This window comes from Chiloscyllium plagiosum, unplaced genomic scaffold (genome assembly GCF_037043375.1).
Source record: "Chiloscyllium plagiosum isolate Xiang-an unplaced genomic scaffold, Cpla_swu_hap1 HiC_scaffold_25, whole genome shotgun sequence".
Classification (NCBI taxonomy): Eukaryota; Metazoa; Chordata; class Chondrichthyes; order Orectolobiformes; family Hemiscylliidae; genus Chiloscyllium; species Chiloscyllium plagiosum.
The window spans coordinates 10,880,667-10,901,468 of NW_028270163.1; the positions used below are offsets into that span (position 1 = coordinate 10,880,667).

General features: G+C 40.5%; 1 protein-coding gene across 2 annotated transcripts in view; it reads left to right on the forward strand.

The window, feature by feature from the left end:
• Nucleotides 1–18,921, forward strand: part of dhrs7cb (dehydrogenase/reductase (SDR family) member 7Cb) — a 31,885-nt gene extending 12,964 nt beyond the window's left edge. For both annotated transcript variants that reach the window (XM_043714240.2, XM_043714241.2), the window contains exons 3-7: nucleotides 6,595–6,707; nucleotides 8,102–8,312; nucleotides 11,983–12,075; nucleotides 13,552–13,707; nucleotides 15,653–18,921. In XM_043714240.2, coding sequence (XP_043570175.2) covers nucleotides 6,595–6,707; nucleotides 8,102–8,312; nucleotides 11,983–12,075; nucleotides 13,552–13,707; nucleotides 15,653–15,864 — 785 coding nt within the window. In that variant the 3' untranslated portion in view covers nucleotides 15,865–18,921. The remainder of the gene's footprint in view (nucleotides 1–6,594; nucleotides 6,708–8,101; nucleotides 8,313–11,982; nucleotides 12,076–13,551; nucleotides 13,708–15,652) is intronic.
• Nucleotides 18,922–20,802: the final 1,881 nt, after the last annotated feature.

Here is a 20,802-nt window from a genome sequence, read left to right on the forward strand (position 1 = left end):
CCAGTCCAACACCGGCATCTCCAAATCATGACCACTATCGACACCACTAACCGCTGGCTTAAAGTGGAGAGGATCTCCAAGAAGATTGCACATATCGACACAGACATCAAGTTTCTACAGGAATGCAGGCAAGCAGGAAAGATCCCGAAAGGATTACGGATCACGAACCCACTTAGGTCGACCTACAACACAGACTACGCAGAGACTTTGCCAACACACCGCTCGTAAACTCCTCAATCATCTCATGCACCAACTCTACAGCAGGCGCCACAACCTTGAAATTCAGATGGAGTCCACACTCACAGCCTGCACACAGGGTACATCAGTACAATTATGTGACATTGCCAAACAGACAAGGTGACAAAACTACACCATGTACATGCACGCCAAGAACAAAAAACTGGAGAAACTTGGCATTCTCACCAGTAATAGCAAAGCCCGCCCTGGAACCACAGTAGACAACATTATCATTGCGGGGAAGTCTATTGTCAACTTATCGGACCACACCCTTCGACCGGAAGAGATTGAAGTCCTGAGTAGGGGTCTCAACTTCTGCCCCACCACCAAATGGACCTGTTGGTTCTGGCAGCAGACACAGAGGATTCCATCAGACGAATGAGACTCCGGGAATTCTTTCAAGGTGCCGGCAGTGATCCCACTGAGCCCACTGACGAACTGGAACAGTCATCACATGGATCTGTAGAGGAGCAACCAAAGAAGGTGTCAACTTGGACCCCACCGGAGGGCCGCTACCCTGGGCTTGACATGTATGCTCAAACTGTCAGGAAATATATAAATGCCAGATTCACCAGCCGTACCCACAAGGTAGAGCAAAACATCACCCGTTCGCAACGCAATGCCATCCAGGCTCTCAAAACCAATCACAACATTGTCATCAAACCAGCAGATAAAGGAGAAGCCATTGTCATTCAGAATAGAACAGATTACTGCAAGGAAGTGTACCGACAACTGAACAACCAGGAACACTACAGGCAACTACCAGCTGATCCGACCAAAGAACACACCTGAGAATTAAACACACTGATCAGAACTTTGGATCCAGTCCTTCAGAGTACCCTCTGTGCCCTCATCCCACATACTTCTCGTGTAGGCGACTTCTACTGCCTTCCAAAGGTACACAAAGCCAACACACCGGGACGTCCCCTCGTGTCGGGCAATGGGAGCCTATGTGAGAACCTCCCACCTTGTACATGGCAGGTACTCATGTGACTCAGCCAACGTTGTCTATCTTATACGTTGCAGGCAAGGATGCCCGGAGGCATGGTACATTGGGGAAACCGAGCAAAGGCTATGACAAAGGATGAATGGGCACCACACAACAATCAACAGACAGGAGGGTTCCCTCCCAGTTGGGGAACACTTCAGTGGTCCAGGACATTTAGCCTCAGACCTTCGGGTGACCATCCTCCAAGGTGGACTTCGGGACAGGCAGCAGAGAAAAGTGGCCAAGCAGAGGCTGATAGCTAAGTTCGGTACCCATAGGGAGGGCTTCAACCGGGACCTTGGGTTCATGTCACATTACAGGTGATCACCATTGCACCACACACACACACACACACACACACACACACACACACACACACACACACACACACACACACACACACACACACACACACACACACGGACAGACAAAGATCCACATGCACACATATTTTGTGGGGTGAATTTGTACTTGCAGAGTTACATTGTACTTTGCTCAGAAACTGCATGCATTCATGTAGAACTCTGTTATCTCACTTTTTAGATTAGAATCAATCTTGACATCATGGCATAGACAGAGAACACAGGGGGCTAATACCTTCAACATATTGTCGAGCTATCACCATTGTTAACAGCTAACCCGAGAATGCAACTTTAAAAAAAGGTTTTGTGATTTACACATGAAAGAAGTGAAACTATCACTGTATTCTAACAGATGAAAGGCTTAACAGACAATCAATTTTTCAATGTATAATTTCAGTTACATCACACTGTAAATTTTTGCTATAAATTCTGTGTTAGGATCGAGCCCTCCACAATCACCTGATGAAGGAGCGTCGCTCTGAAAGCTAGTGTGCTTCCAATTAAACCTGTTGGACTATAACCTGGTGTTGTGTGATTTTTAACAATGATTGTAGAAGTATGCATTTTTAACTTGATTGAAGCTTGTTATTCTATTAGAGATGCTGCAGGATTCCTCGCTCTTGTTTAATCGAGTTTAGTTTCAGATCAGCGATAACATCCAGAATCATGAGGAATTCAGGAATGTTAATGCCTCTGAAGAGTTAAGAGAGATAATTAGATTCTGTTTTGTTGGAGATGGCCAATGACTGACATTTGTGTGATACGAATGTTACTTGCCAATTATCAGTCAAGTTATATCCAGAGTTAAAAATCACAACACCAGGTTATAGTCCAACAGGTGTAATTGGAAGCACTAGCTTTCGGAGCGCTGCTCCTTCATCAGGTGGTTGTGGAGTACACAATTGTGTCTCCACAATTGTGGAGGAGCTGCGCTCTGAAAGCTAGTGCTTCCAATTAAACCTGTTGGACACAACCACCTGATGAAGGAGCGTCGCTCCGAATGCTAGTGCTTCCAGTTAAACCTATTGGACTATAACCTGGTGTTGTGTGATTTTTTAACGTAGTGAACATCCTACTTCTGACGTTATAATGAAGAACACTAGTGAAGCAGTTGAAGATGGCTGGGTCGAGGACAGAACCCTGAGGAACTCCTGAAACAAAGTCCTGGGATGATTGACCTACTGCCACAGCAATCTTTCTTTGTGTTAGCTATGACTAAGAGTGGAGAGTTTTCCATCTAATTCCTACTGGCTCCAGTTTGATTCAGGTGTCTTGATGCCACATTTAATCAAATGTGCTGCAATGTCAACAGCAGTAACTTTCACCTTAGCTGCTGAGTTCAGTTCTCCTTTACATGCTTGGACCAAGGATGTAATGAGGTCAGAAGCTGCATGACCCTGGAGGAATCTTAACTGAATGTAAGTGGGCAGGTTATTGTTGTGTGACTGTCACTTTATTGCATTATCAACTTATCAAGGCAAGACAATACTTTGTTAGGTTGGATTTGGAGACATGACATACCTGGACAATTTCCCACGGTGCAGGGTAGTTACCAATGTTGTAGCTTTGCTGGAACAGCTTGGCTTAGTTGCATGGCTAGTTCTGGAGCTCAAGTCTTCAGTACTATTGATGCAATTTTGTCAGGATTTATAGCCTTTACAGTGTCTTCAGCAATTGATTTCTTATTTTTGTGTGTGAAATGAATAAGTTAGTTCAAATTTTAATTAATTCAATCTAAGCAAGATTCAAACGCAAGTCTAGAAATAAAAGGGCAGTATGTGGAACACTCGGCTATCTTGTCCTCTAGTGACTTTTGCAAATAAACAGAGCAGCTTCTTTTTAAATGTACTGTGTCACACTTTAAAGACTTATATTAAATGAACAGTGTCAATGTTAGAAAGATTATTACAGCAGTGAACAAGCTTTAATTCTGGAACTGGGGTCAGTTAGATGATTGGAGCGAAGTGCAGAATAAAGCTGACAAAATAGGGTTCGATTCCTGGATCCCCACTGTGGTAGTTCATGGAGGCCCTGCCTCCTCACCTTACCCCATGCTTGTGGAGTGGTTATGCTTAAGCTATACATAATTCATAGTCTCTCTTGGCTGGAAATGCCTTTGTTGACAATAGATCCTTACATTCTGGCAATGGGTTGACTCAAAAAAAGAATTGCTTCAGTCCCATATATAGAGACATCAGTAGTCTATTTGATGAAACTCTGATTTCATACCTGCACAATTTTCAAAAGAAATGGGAAAATGCCCTTGGAAATGAATCACCAAAGCCACTGACAGTTGATATCAGAGTCTGCTATACGGCCTTTCATCAGCATAAATGGTTTAAAACTATATATAGAGGTGATCAAATGCCTTCATGGTAGTCATAACACCTATATTTAGGCAAGAAGTTCTCTCTTCCTGTTCTTGGCAGTCAATCTGTGACATGCTGTGAATGAAGGATACTGAAGTCCCATTTAAACAGCAAAGTAAATTTTACTGCAAGCTTTGTTGTTTAAATGCACCTTTCTTCATTGTCAAGTGGAGGTGATTTTAGGAGATTAAAACAAAGGGTAATAATATCTAAATGATTTATTGCAGTGTTATAGGTGGTTGTGAGGTTGTAGTGTACACCACTAGGGATAATGGTTGAAACAAAGACTGTGCCAGTATTTCAGATTAGACAAGTGAGGAAAGGGGAATAAGGATTATGGTACACCCCTGCCCTTCCTCAAAAAGTGCTGGGACAGCACGGTGGCTCAGCAGTTAGCACTGCTGCCTCACAGCACCAGGGACCCGGGTTCAATTCCTGCCTCGGGCAACTGTCCGTGCGGAGTTTGCACATTCTCCCCATGTCTGCGTGGGTTTCCTCTGGGTGCTCCAGTTTCCTACCGCAGGTTAGGTGAATTGGCCATGCTAAACTGCCCATAGGACTAGGTGCATTAGTCAGAGGGAAATGGGTCTGGGTGGGTTGCTCTTCGGAGGGTCAGTGTGGACTTGTTGGGCTAAAGGGCCTGTTTCCACACTGTAGGGAATCTAATCATCATCTTTTATGTCTTTTTTGTGTTTTGTATGGAGGATGCATCTTTCACAATGCAGTTCTTTACACAAACCTACTTTTTGTATTATAAAGAGAAAGACTGAACAGGTCTCCAGTAAAGAGAAGGATGAGAAGTGACTTGATAAAGATCTTTACGATTCTGAGAGGGGTTTATCAAGCAGATGCAATGAAGATGTTTCAAATATGGGAAGAGACCAAAAGTAGGTGTCAGTTCAAGTCCCACCTGTTCCAGAGGTGTGTAATAACATCTCTGAGCAGGTTGATTTAAAAGAAAAATTGGTCTCGAAGTTTTCATTTTGTTTCCATTTTCATGGGACTGGGATATTGCTGGCAAGACCAGCATTTGTTGCCCAATTCAAATTGCCCTTGAAGGGAGTGGTATGCTCGAGTAAAGAGTCAAATATGTTGCTTGAACCTGGAGTCATTTGCAGGTCAGATCAGATAAGGGTAATAGATTTTGTTCCCTTAAGGACATTAGTGAGCCAGATGGGTTTTCACAAGCAGATGTCATGATCACAATTACTGACACCAGTTTTGAGATTACAGGTTTATTAATTAGTTGAGACATACAGCACAAATACATGTAATGGAAAGCTAGATAGGCATACGAGAGGAAAGCAAGTTGATAAATTTGTTGTTAGGTGGAGATTTGGGGAGCAAACCTGCAAGAAGAATATGTATAGTTATATATACTGGTTGGATTGCATAGCCTGTTTGTATGCTATAATTCTGGGCTGGCTGTTCCTAGCTCTCTGGAGACAGGCTGGGGAGTTGGTGAACATATAGTATTGGAAAGTAGCGTAAGGGTAGCTGATGTCTTCCCACCGTCAAGGATATTCTGAGAAGTGGGAAAGGCTGTATAGCTGGGGACACTGGCAAGGGGTGAGTAACTAATGATTCGGTTAATAGCCATGTTATAATGATGCTGGGATATAGTGAGTCTTGCTGTTGCTACCCATCATGTGATGAGACTGATAAACCGTCTCCTAGTCGACTCATGGAGGGGGTGGTGTAGGGGTGGGGGAATGGCAGCAAGAGGAGGAGAAGGGCCTCACTTTCTGGGAACTCGATAGCCCACAGAGGATGGTCCCCTGCCAGAGGCAATGTTGCCTCTGTGGCTCATCCCAGCCTGGTACATAGAGGGGTTCTCTTTTACATTTATTCATTCCTGGGAATGTAGGTATTACTGGGGGTCAGCCAGCATTTATTGCACACCCCATTCACTTTTGGAAAAAGGGTTAGTAATACGTTTTTTTGAACTGCTGTAGTCCATTGATGGAGAGGTGGTACGCCTATGGAAGGGAATTCTGTTCCTCACCTCACCACTTCCAAAGGGGCTATTTCCTAAGCTGCCAAGTGCCAGGTCTCTAATTGGGCTAACAGTTCTGTGAGAAAGGCTACTGTCTTCACTGGGACAATGGTCCCAGTGGTGGTCTGTTAATTAGGTGCCCCCCTAGTAATATCCTCCCCACAATGCAGCCACAAGGTCCCACCCTCTCCTGCATGAGGTGAAGCCTAATTTTTGGTCCCTGCAGCAAGATTATAATGCTTTTTGAAAAAAACTAACACCAGATTCTACTGATCATGTAGACAGGAAACAACAACAAGCAAATATTAGTCAATTTCGAAGTCTCAATTTGGATATGATTCAGAGATTCAGTGGTCACCATGTTAGCATTTTCCATTAGGCTGATTTTCATCTATTACTGATCTATTCCATCATACAGGGGCCAACGTATGTCCCGAAAAGAATATAGACCAGTAACGTGACCAAAGCCCTAACTCAGTGCAACAAAGCCTGAAGTCACATGACACCAGGTTATAGTCCAACAGGTTTATTTGAAATCACAAGGGTGGCCCCTTTGTCACGGATGCATTAATTGGTCTAAACATAAATATAAAAGTCTATTTGAAATAAACACAAATTCATGTTTAATTTATTGTTTAACAGAATGTTCTAGGGTATTTCACAATGGAGGAGGACGAGTAGTCTTATGTGGTAATGACTTGGAAAAGTTAGAAGCCCTGCAACAGGCTCTAATTGATGTTGCAGACCCCAGTTGTGTGAGTACTGTTTTTAAAAAGTATATTTCTTTCTGATAGATTTTTTATGGAGATGGGAATGAAAGTAATACAACTTGCTCCTGACCCTTTTGATTTACATCATCAAGACTTTTAAATGTGGTGAACCTATACATCAATATTGTGATTATGTGACTAGGTCTAGATAAACAGGAGTGGTAGCATTAAAGTCAAAACTGTACAAGACTGAAAGAAAATATGATTTAATTTACCTCATTATGCAGGACAGTGAAATATACTTCTCAGTCATTTTCAAATGCCAGGTTCTTCTGATTTGGACTATTCCTTAAAGGCATGGTTTTTGTTAGCTTTGGTTCGAATATAGAGTCACTGAGATGTACAGCATGGAAACAGATCCTTTGGTCCAACTCATCCATGCCGACCAGATATCTTAAATTAATCTAGTCCCATTTGCCAGCACTGGACCCATATCCCTCTAAACCCTTCCTATTCATATCTCCATCCAGATGTCTTTTAAATGCTGTAATTCTCCCAGCCTCCACCATTTCCCCTGGCAGCTCATTCCATACATGCACCACTCTCTGAATGAAAAAGTTGCCACTTTTAAATCTTGCCCCTCTCACCCTAAATATTTGCCCTCTGGTTCTGGACTCCCCCACCCCAGGGAAAAGACCTTGTCTATTTATCATATCCATGTCCCTCATGATTTTATAATGCAAAGAAAACACAACAAACAATCAAAAGAATATAATTTGCGCAACAGGAGGTGAGATCTATGAATTGAAAAGTCTTACCCTCCCTGACTTTAAATTAATTACTGCATTCCTGTACCTTTGAATGAGGTTGCTAAATCTACATGTGTGTTAGTATTCTAAAAGACAAAGAAAATTCTCAGGCTATTGGTGTCTTGAGCATCACTCATCCCTTCAGCCCTCTGAGAATGTGGAGGACAGCATTCCCTTAGTACTGCTGGGAATCCATGGTGAATGAGTGCTGTTGAGTAAGGAGATCTCGGATTATAACTCTGTGACTAAGTAGGAATGGTGATAGATATCCAGGTCAGAAGTGGCTCCTATACACCAGCTGTCCTTGTCCTTTAGGTGGTAGATTTGTGAGGTTTTCAGACTGCATTATATGGGAATAAGAACTGTCATTATATGATTGAAGGAGAATAAACAAAAAAAAATTTAAAAAGGGAATAAAATATAAATTTAATCAGACATAAGTAGATTTACCAGACAGTACTGGCTGTAGTAGTTCATCCATTCTGGCAAAGCTCTAATATGGAATACTGATCTTCTCATATGTTTTGTACTTTATGACATTTTTACATTGAATTCCTTTTGATTGAAGAAAATTTTTTAAAATGCCAGTTTTTTGGATCCATATTTATGAAGACTTGTTTTTTTTTATAGACATTCAGTCCAAAGCTTGTGCTTCTGGACCTCAGCGAAACAGGGAATGTTCCTGAGGTAGCAAAGGAAATTCTGGAATCCTATGGTTGTGTGGATGTGCTGATTAACAACAGCAGTCTGAAAGTTAAAGGAGGTGCTCTCAATGTCACTTTAGAAATGGACAAGAAAATAATGGATGCAAACTATTTTGGACCAGTTGCTCTGACTAAAGGTAAGAAATAGTCTAACACTTAACTGTCAGTGGGATAAGCAAGATCTTGAAGACATAACAAAATAATTAATTAAAAGTTGTCAATTTGATACCACAATTTGTTAAGAAATTGCCACTATTTTCAGGACAAAAAAGAAATATATTTGAAATGCATTTCAGTAAATAAAGGGCAGCTGCTATGAGAAATGAATGGAATGTTGAAATGACTGAGAATTCATAGAGGTCCTATAGTGTGGAAACAGGCCCTTCGGCCCAACAAGTCCACACCAACCCTCCAAAGAGTTAGGACACATGGGATCGGTTAATGTATTAGCAGGCATTGAGGGTTGATTAACAGACTAATCTACGGACTATTCCCAGAGACTGAGAATAAACAGACTACTTTCAGGTTAGCTGCATGCAACCAGCAGGGTATCCGAAGTTCAGTATCTGGGTCTCAGTTATTTACAGTCTAATCCATCGGCTAAGTGAGGAGTTTGTTTTCTGATCATATAAAGCAAGGTCGGAAAGCAAGCTATGAAGATAATGCAAAAAGGCTGTGAAAAAGTTTAATGATTGACAAATTTGTGGCAGATGGAATATAATGTGAGGAAATGTGATATTATTCACTTTGCTACTAGTATGAAGAGAAATTTCTTCACCCAGAGAGTAGTGTGGAATTCTTTTCCATTGAAATTCATTGAAGTCACAGAATCAAGCGTTTTCAAGAAGGAGTTAGATATTGCTCATAGGGCTAAAGGGATCAAAGGGTATGAGGAGAAAATGAGAACAAGATACAGAGTTGGATGATCAGTCATAGTTTTATTGAGTAGCAGAGCGTGTTTGAAGGGCAGAATGGCCTACTTCTGCTTCTATTTTCAATGGTACAAATAAAATAATGTAGAATATTTTAAAATAGTACAACACTGTAAAATGTTGATATTCAGAGGGATGGGGGTGTCTTTGTACAGCAGGCAATGGAGTATTGTTACTGGGCTAGTAAACTAGCTACCCAGATTCTTAGGTTCAAATCCCACCAGAGTTTAAGGTAGAACTTATTTCAGTAAATAAATCTAGATTTAAAAGATTAATAATGACAAATAAAACATTGTGGCCTGGCACGGTGGCTCCAGTGGTGAGCACTGCTACCTCAGTGTCAGGGATATGCGTCCAATTCCAACCTCGGGTGACTGTCTGTCTATGTGGCGTTTGTATGTTCTCCCTGTATCTGCGTAGGTTTCTTCTCACAGTCCAGGGATGCACAGGCTAAGTGGATTAGCCATGGGAAATAGACTGATACAGGGATAGGACAGCAGTTGGGTTTAGGTGGGATGCTCTTTGGAGGTTTGCTGTGGACTCGATGGGTATAATGGCCTGCTTCCACACTGTCAGGTTTCTAAATTACAAATAGTTAACATGTAGATACAGCAAATATTCAAGACGACACATGATATATTAACATTTCTTTACAAAGCAGTTGGAAATGAGAAGAAATAGCTCTTACAAGGATGTTTCCAGGTTTGGAGGATTTGAGCTACAGGGAGAGGCTGAATATACTGGGGCAGTTTTCCCTGGAGTGTCAGAGGCTCAGGGGTGACGTTAGAGGTTTATAAAATCAGGAGGGGTATGGATAGGGTAAATAGACAAGGTCTTTTCCCTAGGGTAGGGGAATCCAGAACTAGAGGGCATAGGTTTAGGCTGAGAGGGGAAAGATTTAAAATGGACCTAAGGGGGAGCTTTTTCATGCAAAGGGTCATGCGTGTATGAATGAGCTGCCAGAAGAAGTGGTGGAGGCTAGTACAATTACAACATTTAAAAGAAATCTGGATTGATATATGAATAGGAAAGGTTTAGAGGGACATGGCCCAAATGCTGGCAAATGGGACTAGATTAGTTTAGAATGTCTGGTCGGCATGGACGAGTTGGACCAAAGGGTCTGTTTCTGTGCTGTACATCTCAATGACTCTATAACTCGAGTTGATATTTAAGGGTGAAAATGGCAGAATTAGCAATGGGATAATTGAACTACTGGGTTAGAACAATGTGGTAGTTTGCTCCATGAGAAGATAAATAGTAATTAAATATCCTGCAATCCTGAAGAGAAGTTCTGTCTTCAGGAAATCAATTCAAAGTTAAATAATTCAATCTTTAAAATTTTAAGTGTTCAATATAAGATTGAGTTTGTAATAAGTTCAGTACAGATTTTTAAACATTGTTAAAAAGAAACATGAAGTCAAAGCTTTTCATCTTGCAATCAGACAGGTACAGCATTTTTTACAACATGAGTTTGCTGATTGGTTGGTCTCTGACTTGCACAGAGGTGTCTGGTTTGAATTTCATCAGCTAACTAAGACTGGTCGTTAACAGTTCCTGTTGCATCTCCAGGCAAACCATTGTCCAGCCAATCAGCATCCTCTCCAAATGTTGTCAAGATTTTTCTTTATTTTTACTCATTCACAGGATGAGGGCATCACTGGCTAGGCCGCATTTATTGCCAATCTCTAATTGCCCAGAGGACAGTTAAGAGTCAACTACATTACTGTGGGCCTGGAGTCACATGTAGGCCAGACTAGGTCAGGATAGCAGTTTCCTTCCCTAAAGGACATCAGTGAACCAGATGGGTTTTTCCGACAATCCACATTGGATTCATAGCCATCGTTAGTGTGAAATGGTTCATTTTGGAATGTCAAATTTGAATGCAGATTACAGGGTTGAAGGCAGGATTCTTGGCAGTGTGGAGAAACAGAGGGATCTTGGGGTCAATGTCCATAGATCCCCCAAATTTATAGGGTTGTTAAGAAGGCATATAGTATGTTGGCTTTCATTAGCGGGGGATTGAGTTTAAGAGCCGCAAGTTTATGCTGCAGCTCTATAAAGCCCTGGTTAGACCGCACTTGGAATATTGGGTTCAGTTCTGGTTACCTCACTATAGGAAGGCTGTGGAAACTTTAGTCAGGGTGCAGAGGAGATTTACCAGGATGCTGTCTGGACTGGAGGGCATATCTTATGAAGAAAGAATGAGGGAACTAGGGCTTTTCTCACTGGAGTGAAGAAGAATGAGAGGTGACTTGATAGAGATGTCCAAGATGATGAGAGGCATAGATAGAGTGGATAGCCAGTGACTTTTTCCCAGAGCAGAAATGGCTATCACAAGATAGCATAATTTTGAGGTGATTGGAAGAAGGTTTAAAGGAGATTTTAGAGGTTGGTTCTTTACACAGAGAGTGGCAGGTGCATGGAATGCACTGAGAGCAGTGGGATTAGAGTCAGATACATTAGGGATATTTAAGTGACTCTAGGATAGGCACATGGATGATAGTAAAATGAAGGGTACGTAGGTCAGTTTGGTCTTAGAGTAGGATAAAAAGTCAACACAACATTGAGGGCCGAAGGGCCTGTACTGTTCTAAGTTAGACTCTTAATTCCAGATCTTTATTGAATTCAAATTCCACCATCTGCTGTGGTGGAATTCAAACCCAGGTCTTCAGAATATTATCTGGATCCCTGGATTAACAGTCCAGTGATAATACCATTAGGCCATTGCCTCCCTTTCTGGTTTTGGTCATCTTGCATTTCAATCCTGATGCGTGCAAGAAAAAATCTTCATGTCTCTTTTTAGCAGTGTTTAAGTTCTGTACCAAAAATAAATAGATTTTTAGTTATGTAAACAAAATTTTCTTTACCTTCATAGAGCTTCTTCCCTCGATGATCTCCAGACATAGTGGCCAGATTGTGATAATCAACAGCATCCAGGGAAAATTAGGACTTCCATTTCGTGCAGCCTGTAAGTTTTACACAAGTTGTAACTGACATGACTATAACTATATTAAAGAGGGTATATAAGTGTGTGTAGATGCCACACTTAGGACATGGCATTTCATTACATGTGTGAAACAGTAAGCAAATGTGGGTCCTTCTGGCTTTCTTCTAATATCGAACTTGCAAAGTTGCTGATTAAATAGAAATTTTTATAACCTGTGTTTATTTCACAAAAAATATAATTAATATTCTTAAACAATAGTATCTTAATATATAACCCTCATAGATCAACATTACATCTGTATATTGCAGAGTTTTATCCAATTTACTGTGACAATCATCATGAATATATAATGTTAATTTTCTATGGAATTGGTACTATAATCGTAGTTCAGAAATTTGGAATTCATGGTTTACAAGTCTCCGATTCCATCAGTTCAACAAACCCTATAAACCTCTAATTTTGTTTCCGGCCATTGAAATTCCATCACAACTTCCCATTCTAAAATATTTGGCATAACTCTAATGTTAATTTTTAATGTTCATATCAATAAAGGATGGTATTCCTACTATTCCCTAACCGATAGCCCCATGTATGACATTTCAATTAATTTTTAAATATTGTCATGTACATTGGATAAATAACTGTGAGGCCTATCAAAAGCAGGGATGATTCCATTAACTTAATTTCAAAGATATGCACTCTATATTTTCTTCACTAATTGCATATAATAGGTTCTTAAGATTGAATATACCATGTGCAATATTTGTATAATCTTACCATAGCATGAAGTCAAAAAGCCAAGGTTGTGGGGCAATCACTGAGGAAAGTGACAAGAATAGAGTGGTGTAAAGAGTGGTGAGGAAGTATTATGGAAAATCAAGCTGTCCAGTCTAGAGGGAAAGTTAAAGGAGTTGCACAGGTTTTGGTAATCTAAATCCAAATCCTAGTACACATTAACTAATTACTTTAGCTGAAAGTAGCACATGCTGTTTAGAAATTGGGGTTAACTTTCATAGTTGAGGCAGGACAATGGGAACTTTAGTTTAATTGTTCAAAGTATAAGGAAACTAATACTTCCAAATAAACCTGTTGGACTATAAGCTGGTGTTGCGTGATTTTTAATTTTGTTCAAAGTATAGATTACCCATGAATGCCTGATAGGGTTGTGTTTCACTCAAAATAGGGTGATGTTCATTTCCAATTGTGATATGACAGAGAATAAGGATCTTCAACCTGTGGTGGCATAGAAAAAAATTATTAGTCACACTTCTTTCCATCTTTCCAAGTAAATTTTCCTTTTCAAGCATGTACCAAATCCCAATGCTTTTTCAGCCAGTGCATTCCAGATCATATTAATTTCCTGGGGGAAATAAACACTTGGTAAGATTAAAGAAACTCACTGGAAAACATAGTTCCCATTCATGGCAGTACATTTTGCCCACAAATATCCTATTAGAATATACAATAAACTTCAAACTCATATTCTTCACTGTGTAGATGCAGCATCTAAACATGCAATGCAAGCCTTTTTCGATTGCCTGAGGGCTGAAGTTGCAGAATTCGGGATCACCGTGAGCACTGTGAGCCCAACATTCATTCGCTCCTATCACCAAATGCCAGAGGTTGGGAATTGGGAGGCATCCATTTGGAAATGTAAGTTTCAGTGTCTTCCTTCAACAGACCCTCAAGCTTCTGAAAGAGTTTAAAAATCTGTCTGTTGAGCATTTCGTTAGTATGTATCTTGCAATTCTAGGTGTGTACAATCTTTTGGTGGTTGAAACCAGTTGATATTTGGTAGGATCTGTTGCTTTTGCGAATGATTGAGATAAGCTCAGTTTAAAATGTGTTCCTGGAATTTCACTGAAGTGAGGTCATTTCCTTGGGCTTATTTAATGCAGTCTGATGTTTGGGAGAAAAATCTGAAAGCACTTCAATTATAATGAATCATTTTGAAATGTGACAACTTATGTATGAAAATACAACAGAACTAACAGTTAATGACCTAGAGAAAAATTGGCCAGGACATTGAATTGAATCATGCCACATGACTTTAAATCTGAACTGGGCCATCTCTGACACCTCCCTCCCCTTCCTGGACCTCTCCATCTCCATTGACTTGACACTAACATTTTTTACAAACCCACCGACTCCCACAGCTACCTGGATTACACCTCTTCCCACCGTACCTCCTGCAAAAATGCCATCCCGTATTCCCAATTCAACCGCCTCCGCCATATCTGCTCCCAGAAGGACCAGTTCCATCACAGAACACACCAGATGGCCTCCTTCTTTAAAGACTGCAATTTCCCTTTCCACGTGGTTGAAGATGCCCTTCAACGTATCTCATCCACATTCCGCACCTCCACCCTCAAGCCCCAACCCTCCAACCGCAACAAGGACAGAACCCCTCTGGTCTTCACCTTCCACCCTACCAACCTTCGCATAAACCGCATCATCCACCGACATTTCTTCCACCTCCAAACGGACCCCACCAACAGATATATATTTCCCTTCCCACCTCTTTCCCCTTTCCACAAAGACCATTCCCTCTGTGACTACCTGGTCAAGTCCACGCCCCCCAACAACCCACCCTCCCATCATGGCACCTTTCTCTGCCACCGCAGAAATTGCAAAACCTGCGCCCACACCTCCTCCCTCACCTCCATCCAAGGCCTCAAAGGAGCCTTCCACATCCATCAAAGTTTCACCTGCACATCCACCAATATCATTTATTGTATCCGTTGTTCCCGATGCGGTCTCCTCTACATTGGGGAGACTGGACACTTCCTAGCAGAGTGCTTTAGGGAACATCTCTGGGACACCCGCACCAATCAACCCCACCGCCCCGTGGCCCAACATTTCAATTCCCCCTCCCACTTTGCCGAGAACATGCAGGTCCTGGGCCTCCTCCACCGCCACTCCCTCACCACCCGACGCATGGAGGAAGAACACCTCATCTTCTGCCTCGGAACACTTCAACCCCATGACATCAATGTGGACTTCACAAGTTTCCTCATTTCCCCTTCCCCCACCTCACCCCAGCTCCAGCCTTCCAGCTCAGCACTGTCCCCATGACCTGTCCTACCTGCCTATCTTCCTTTCCACCTATCCGCTCCACCCTACTCTCTCACCTATCACCTTCATCTCCACCTCCATCCACCCATTGTACTCTTTACTAACTTCCCCCACCCTCCTCTCTGACCTGTCACCTCCATCCCTACCCCCATTCACCTATTATACTCTATGCTACTTTCTCCCCAGCCCCTCCCCCCTCTCATTTATCTCTCCATCCTGGAGGCTCCCTGCCTCCAATCCTGATGGAGGGCTTTTGCCTGAAACGTCTACTTTCCTGCTCCTCGGATGCTGTCTGACCTGCTGTGCTTCTCCAGCACCACTCTAATCTAGACTCTGGTTTCAAGGATCTGCAGTACTCACTTTTGCCTCTTTAAATCTGAACTGACAGGTCAGAGAAGTGAAATCTTGATTGAAAAATAATCATTCTAGAATTATTAGGAAAGAGACAACGGGCAAATCTTGGGAAATAAGCTAGGGAGAAATGTCAATTATGTCCCGCCTTTAATTGTTTTATTCTGTTTAGTTTTTTTCAGGAAATGGGCATATGGTGTGCATCCAGTTGAAGTAGCAGAAGAAGTGTTGTACACAGTGAACAGAGGCAGCAAGGAGGTGATGATTGGAAATCCAGTGCCCAAGGCATTTGTTTATTTAAGAACATTTTGCCCAGAGATCTTTTTTGCAATTGTTGCTGCTGGAATCTCAAGCCAACCCATAGCAGCAGAAGAAGAACAATAATTTATTTGCTTTCACTTTACTGTTTCTGTACGTTTACTGCTCCATCCGTCTCTCCCAAATCTGATGCTTAATGTTTCTTTCTGATCCATACATCTCTTTCAATTTGCCTGCTCTTAGAATAGCTTCTTACATAAACATCACTCGACTTTCTTATTTTCTGTTTTGTCTCTCTATTCTGATGAGTGATATTGTACGTTTCACTTTTAGAGACTTAGATGTTCTAAATTAAGCGGGCAGGTTGCATAAACTTGGTTTACTTTCTCTTGATTATAGGAGGTCGAGCTGTTTAAAATGTGAAAGGAATTTGACGGTGCTAATACATATAAACTACTTCCTCAGGTGAGGCAATCAAGAGCAAGGGAACAATCTTAAAAATAGAACTTGGCCATTCATGAGAGAAATCAGGATAAACTGGAACTCTTTCCCCCTAAAAATGCTATGGATGCCAAAAGATTTGGTGCTTATTTGGAAATATTTGACAGGCTCGGCTTGTTTTCACTGGGGTTTAGAAGAGTGAGAGATGATTTGATTGAAGTTTCATAGTTTGAAGACCTTGAATGGTCTTGACAAGGTGGAATGGAAAGGATATTTCCTCTTATGGGTCGAGTCCAGAACAAGGGGATAATATTTTAAAATTAGGGATTGCTGTTTCAGGACAGAGACGACAGGAATTGTTTTCTCTTTCAGTGTGTCTTCCAAAAATCACAGAATTATTATGGTGTGAAAGACCCAGAGGTAGATGGGAATATGGATTTGCTACACCAACAGATCAGGCATGATGTTAACGAATGATGGGCTGAAAGGTCTAATTCTAATTTGTATGCTCATATGAGACAGATTGAGATAGATTTATGTTAGGTAAGAATATCAGGGTATATGGTAAAAAGTCAGGTAACTGGGGTTGAGATGTATATTAGCAGGGTACGCTCAAGGAGCTGACTAATCTAAACCTGTTTTTCAGTTGATTTTATCTCATTTTGCTCTTTAATATCAATTAGAGACAAACTACATCTGCTCAGTTCTATTGAATAGGACCCTTATTGTGTAAAGGTAGTTTCTCTACCTTTTACCTGAAAGGCCCAGGTTTTCAATCCTACCTGCTCCAGTGGTGGACCATAACACATCTGAACAGATTGTTTAAAAGTATCTGTACACAAAAACAATTAGTCAGCTTTATACTACAGCATCTTAAATCATTTGAGAAAGCAGTGCTAATGTTGTTCCTTATAAATAGGTCATTTAATTTGCCCTCCAGATCAGAAAAGGACATCTGAATTACTAGGGAAAAAAAGTCAGCTGAGAAAAGTAGCACATTTAATGGGACAAAAATATTGAGGCTAAATTTATTTTGTTCAGTTTTCTAATAGATGTGTTGCTTATGAACTCTAGGAGTTTTGTAAACTTTCTCACGTTCAGATGGAGAGAACTGTTTCCTTTGGGGGAGGCTGGAACAGAGAGCATGATGTTTAAATGAGAACTATGGTATTTCGTGGTAATGTTAAGAATGACTTCTTTACACAAAGGGTAGTGGAAATTCGATCACTGTGAGCAACTGGATAGTTTCTGAGCCTAGGAAAATATTTCAGAACTGAGATTAATGATTTTTTTTATCAGGCAAGGGTATTAAGGAATGTGGAATCAAGATGGGTAAATGGAGTTGAGATACAGATCAACTATAACCTAATCAAATGGATTTTAATGATCTCCTTCTGTTCCCAGGTTCTTTCAAATTGCAGTTGAAATTAGAACATAGAACATAAAACATTACAGCACAGTACAGGCCCTTTGGCCTCGATGTTGTGCCAACCTGTGAAACCAATCTGAAGCCCATCCAACCCATACTATTCCATTATCATCCATATGTTTATCCAATTACCACTTAAATGACCTTAAAGTTGCCCTTAAATTATTTGTTCATGATGACAACTTTAGTTTATTAAACTTGTTTTTGATTGTTTTCAGCAACAAAAGTAATGCATCTTTAAGAAGATTAAATTTTCACAAGAGATATACTGCTCTGGCCACATAAAATATGTGCCCTAACTGTGTGAATAATTGTGCTATTTCAATTCATTTTTATAAGTAATGTTAACTTTGAATGAAAGACAGGAGAGTGGAATTGGAGTATAACTAAACACATTTTCTATCTGATACTTGTCTGAGATCTCTGGAGGCATAAGGATCACTAATGGCAATAATACTTCACTCATTGAGAAGAAAATTAATCAATGTCGCTCATGAGTTTAGATATCCTCAGCATCCTTATTCTGTTTTAAGAGGTATCTGTTCACATTGTTTATACTCAACATTTTAATTATTTATCTTCACATTCATAAAACATGAAACAATCATTGCTGTTGCATCAGACCCAAATCACAGTTTAGTATGTACACAAGTATAAATAATAGTTTTTTTAAATATTCTCCATATTTCCTCTCATTTTCTCTTGACTAATAATGGCTCCATATGGTTATATCAGTCATAAAGTGATAGCGTTATACATCATGGAAACAGACCCTTCAGTCTAACTCATCCGCACTGACCAGATAACCTAAAGTGATCTAGATGAAAGGACTGATTTGGAGATGCTGGTGTTGGACTGGGGTGTACAAAGTTAAAAATCACAACACCAGGTTATAGTCCAACAGGTTTAATTGGAAGCACTAGCTTTCGGAGCACTTCTCCTTCATCACAACCACCTGATGAAGGCGCAGCGCTCTGAAAGCTAGTGCTTTCAATTAAACCTGTTGGACTATAACGTGGTGTTGTGTGATTTTTAACTAGATGAAAGGAGTGCTGATTGATGCAAGCATTGCCATGTAGAATCCACTCATTAATGTTGATTGACAGTTAACTCTCCGGGCTTTTTTTCAAACAATATTCAACTTTCATCAATTAGTTCTGCCAAATATGATTTCAAATCCATAATAAAGACAAAACATATAATCAATATTAATTATGTCAGAAAACAATGTAATTTGTTTGAAAATTCTTCAATGTTACAGCTTTAATTTTCAACCTATTGCTCTGTGTAGATTATCACTAATAAAGCAATATATTTAATTTTCTCTGTCTTTTCTTCTCCATAACCTTCTCTATCAATTATGTTGCAGAGAACACATTATTAGCTGTTATATTGGATACAATTCTCAAATTTCTTACATTGCAAACACTGGTTTGATACTAAAGCTGGAATATGAAACCAGTCTCAGTAATGGTGACCACAGAATTATTGTTGATTTTTATAAAGACCCATCTTGTTCACTAATGTCCTTCAGTGAAGGAAAGACTGCCATCCTTACTTGTATTGCCCATAATGTCATCCAGACACAAGACAATGTGATGGACTCTTAACTGCCCTTGGAAATAAATGACCCTCGTAAGGACTCAGTTCAAATACAATTAGAGATGGGGAACAAATACTGGCCTTGTCCAAACTGCCCACGTGCCATTAAAAATAAATTAAAAAGAAATCTGCCTTAGACTGATGAGTATTGGTAATGGTTAGTTATGCTACAAGCATAGTTCTTTGATGAAATAGAGGCTGAAATCTGAGCCTTTACGTTAGTACGCGTTTGTACTGAGCTCTGCTTGTTGACCTACAAATGCCAAGACTCATTTACCTTGCTTATCTTGAAAGCTTTCTTTTAGAATTATGAAAACAATAAATCATGCTGCCTTGGCTAGGTAAGTGGAGTACTATTACATCTGCTCTTTGGTCAGCCTTGTATTGAAACTGACCAATAAACTCTAAGCTAAAATCTATGTACACCACATCCGCTGCTCTTCATCAATGTGTTTTGTCTCATCTTCAAAGAATTCAGTAAGGTTTGTGAGGCATGACCTGCCCCTCACAAAGCCATGCTAACTATCTCTAATCAAGTTATGCTTTTCCAAATAATTATAATCCTATCTCTCAGAATCCTCTCCAATAATTTGCCCACCACCGACGTAAGACTGACTGGTCTGTAATTACCAGAATTATTCCTATTCCCCTCTTGAACAAAGGAATAACACTCGCCACCCTCTGATCATCTGGCACTATTCCAGTGGACAGTGAGGATGCAATGATCGCCAAGGGTGCAGCAATCTCTTCCCTTGCTTCCTGTAGTAAGCTTGGATATATCCTATCTGAGGTTACAGGTAAGTGTCTGGGTGTATGATATCATAGTTATGATCAAGACTCGGCTGAAAAATGAGGAAGATTGACAGCTCAATGTTCCTAATTATAAGGTATTCAGATGAGATAGAGAGGGATAGAAAAGCTGGGAGGAGGGGCCATTTTTGGGGGCTTTCCTCAGTGTTAATCAAAGAGTCAATTACAACAGTGAAGAGCAGTGATATTTTGGAATATTGTGCATCATCAAATGAAGTCATATGGTAGAAATAAAAAGCACAAAAGGGACAAACATACTGTTGAGTGCATACTATGGGGTCCCAAAGAGTCAGGAAGAGATGGAGGATCAAACATATAATTAAATTTCAGAGAAGTGTAAGAATAATAAGGCAGGAATGCTGGAGGATTAAAACTACCCAAATATTAACTAGGATAGTTTTAGTATTGTGATGATGCTGCTTCTTTAACAAGGTTATGTTGTCCTTGGTTTTGTTTCAGGAAGTCGTAAAAGCACAAGTTCTGAAAAATCTAGGGTTGAAGGGTTTTGAGGCCAATTTGATTATAGCTAACAGATGCACCCTCAGGCAAAAGGCTTTCAAGTTTTAAAAAAAGGTACAATGAAATGTGACTGGTCAGTTCGCCCACCTCAGCTTTTCTTTGATTTGGTTTGGTCTGGCTACTCGCTGAAAGTGGTCAAGTAGTGTTGTGAAGCTGCAGGACCCAAAAGACGCATTGACCCTCCCTCTCTCTGACCTGTCTCCTGTAGGACCCTGTGTTTGATTTTACCTTTTGTGCCAAGGGGTGTTTATGGGGATTGTTGC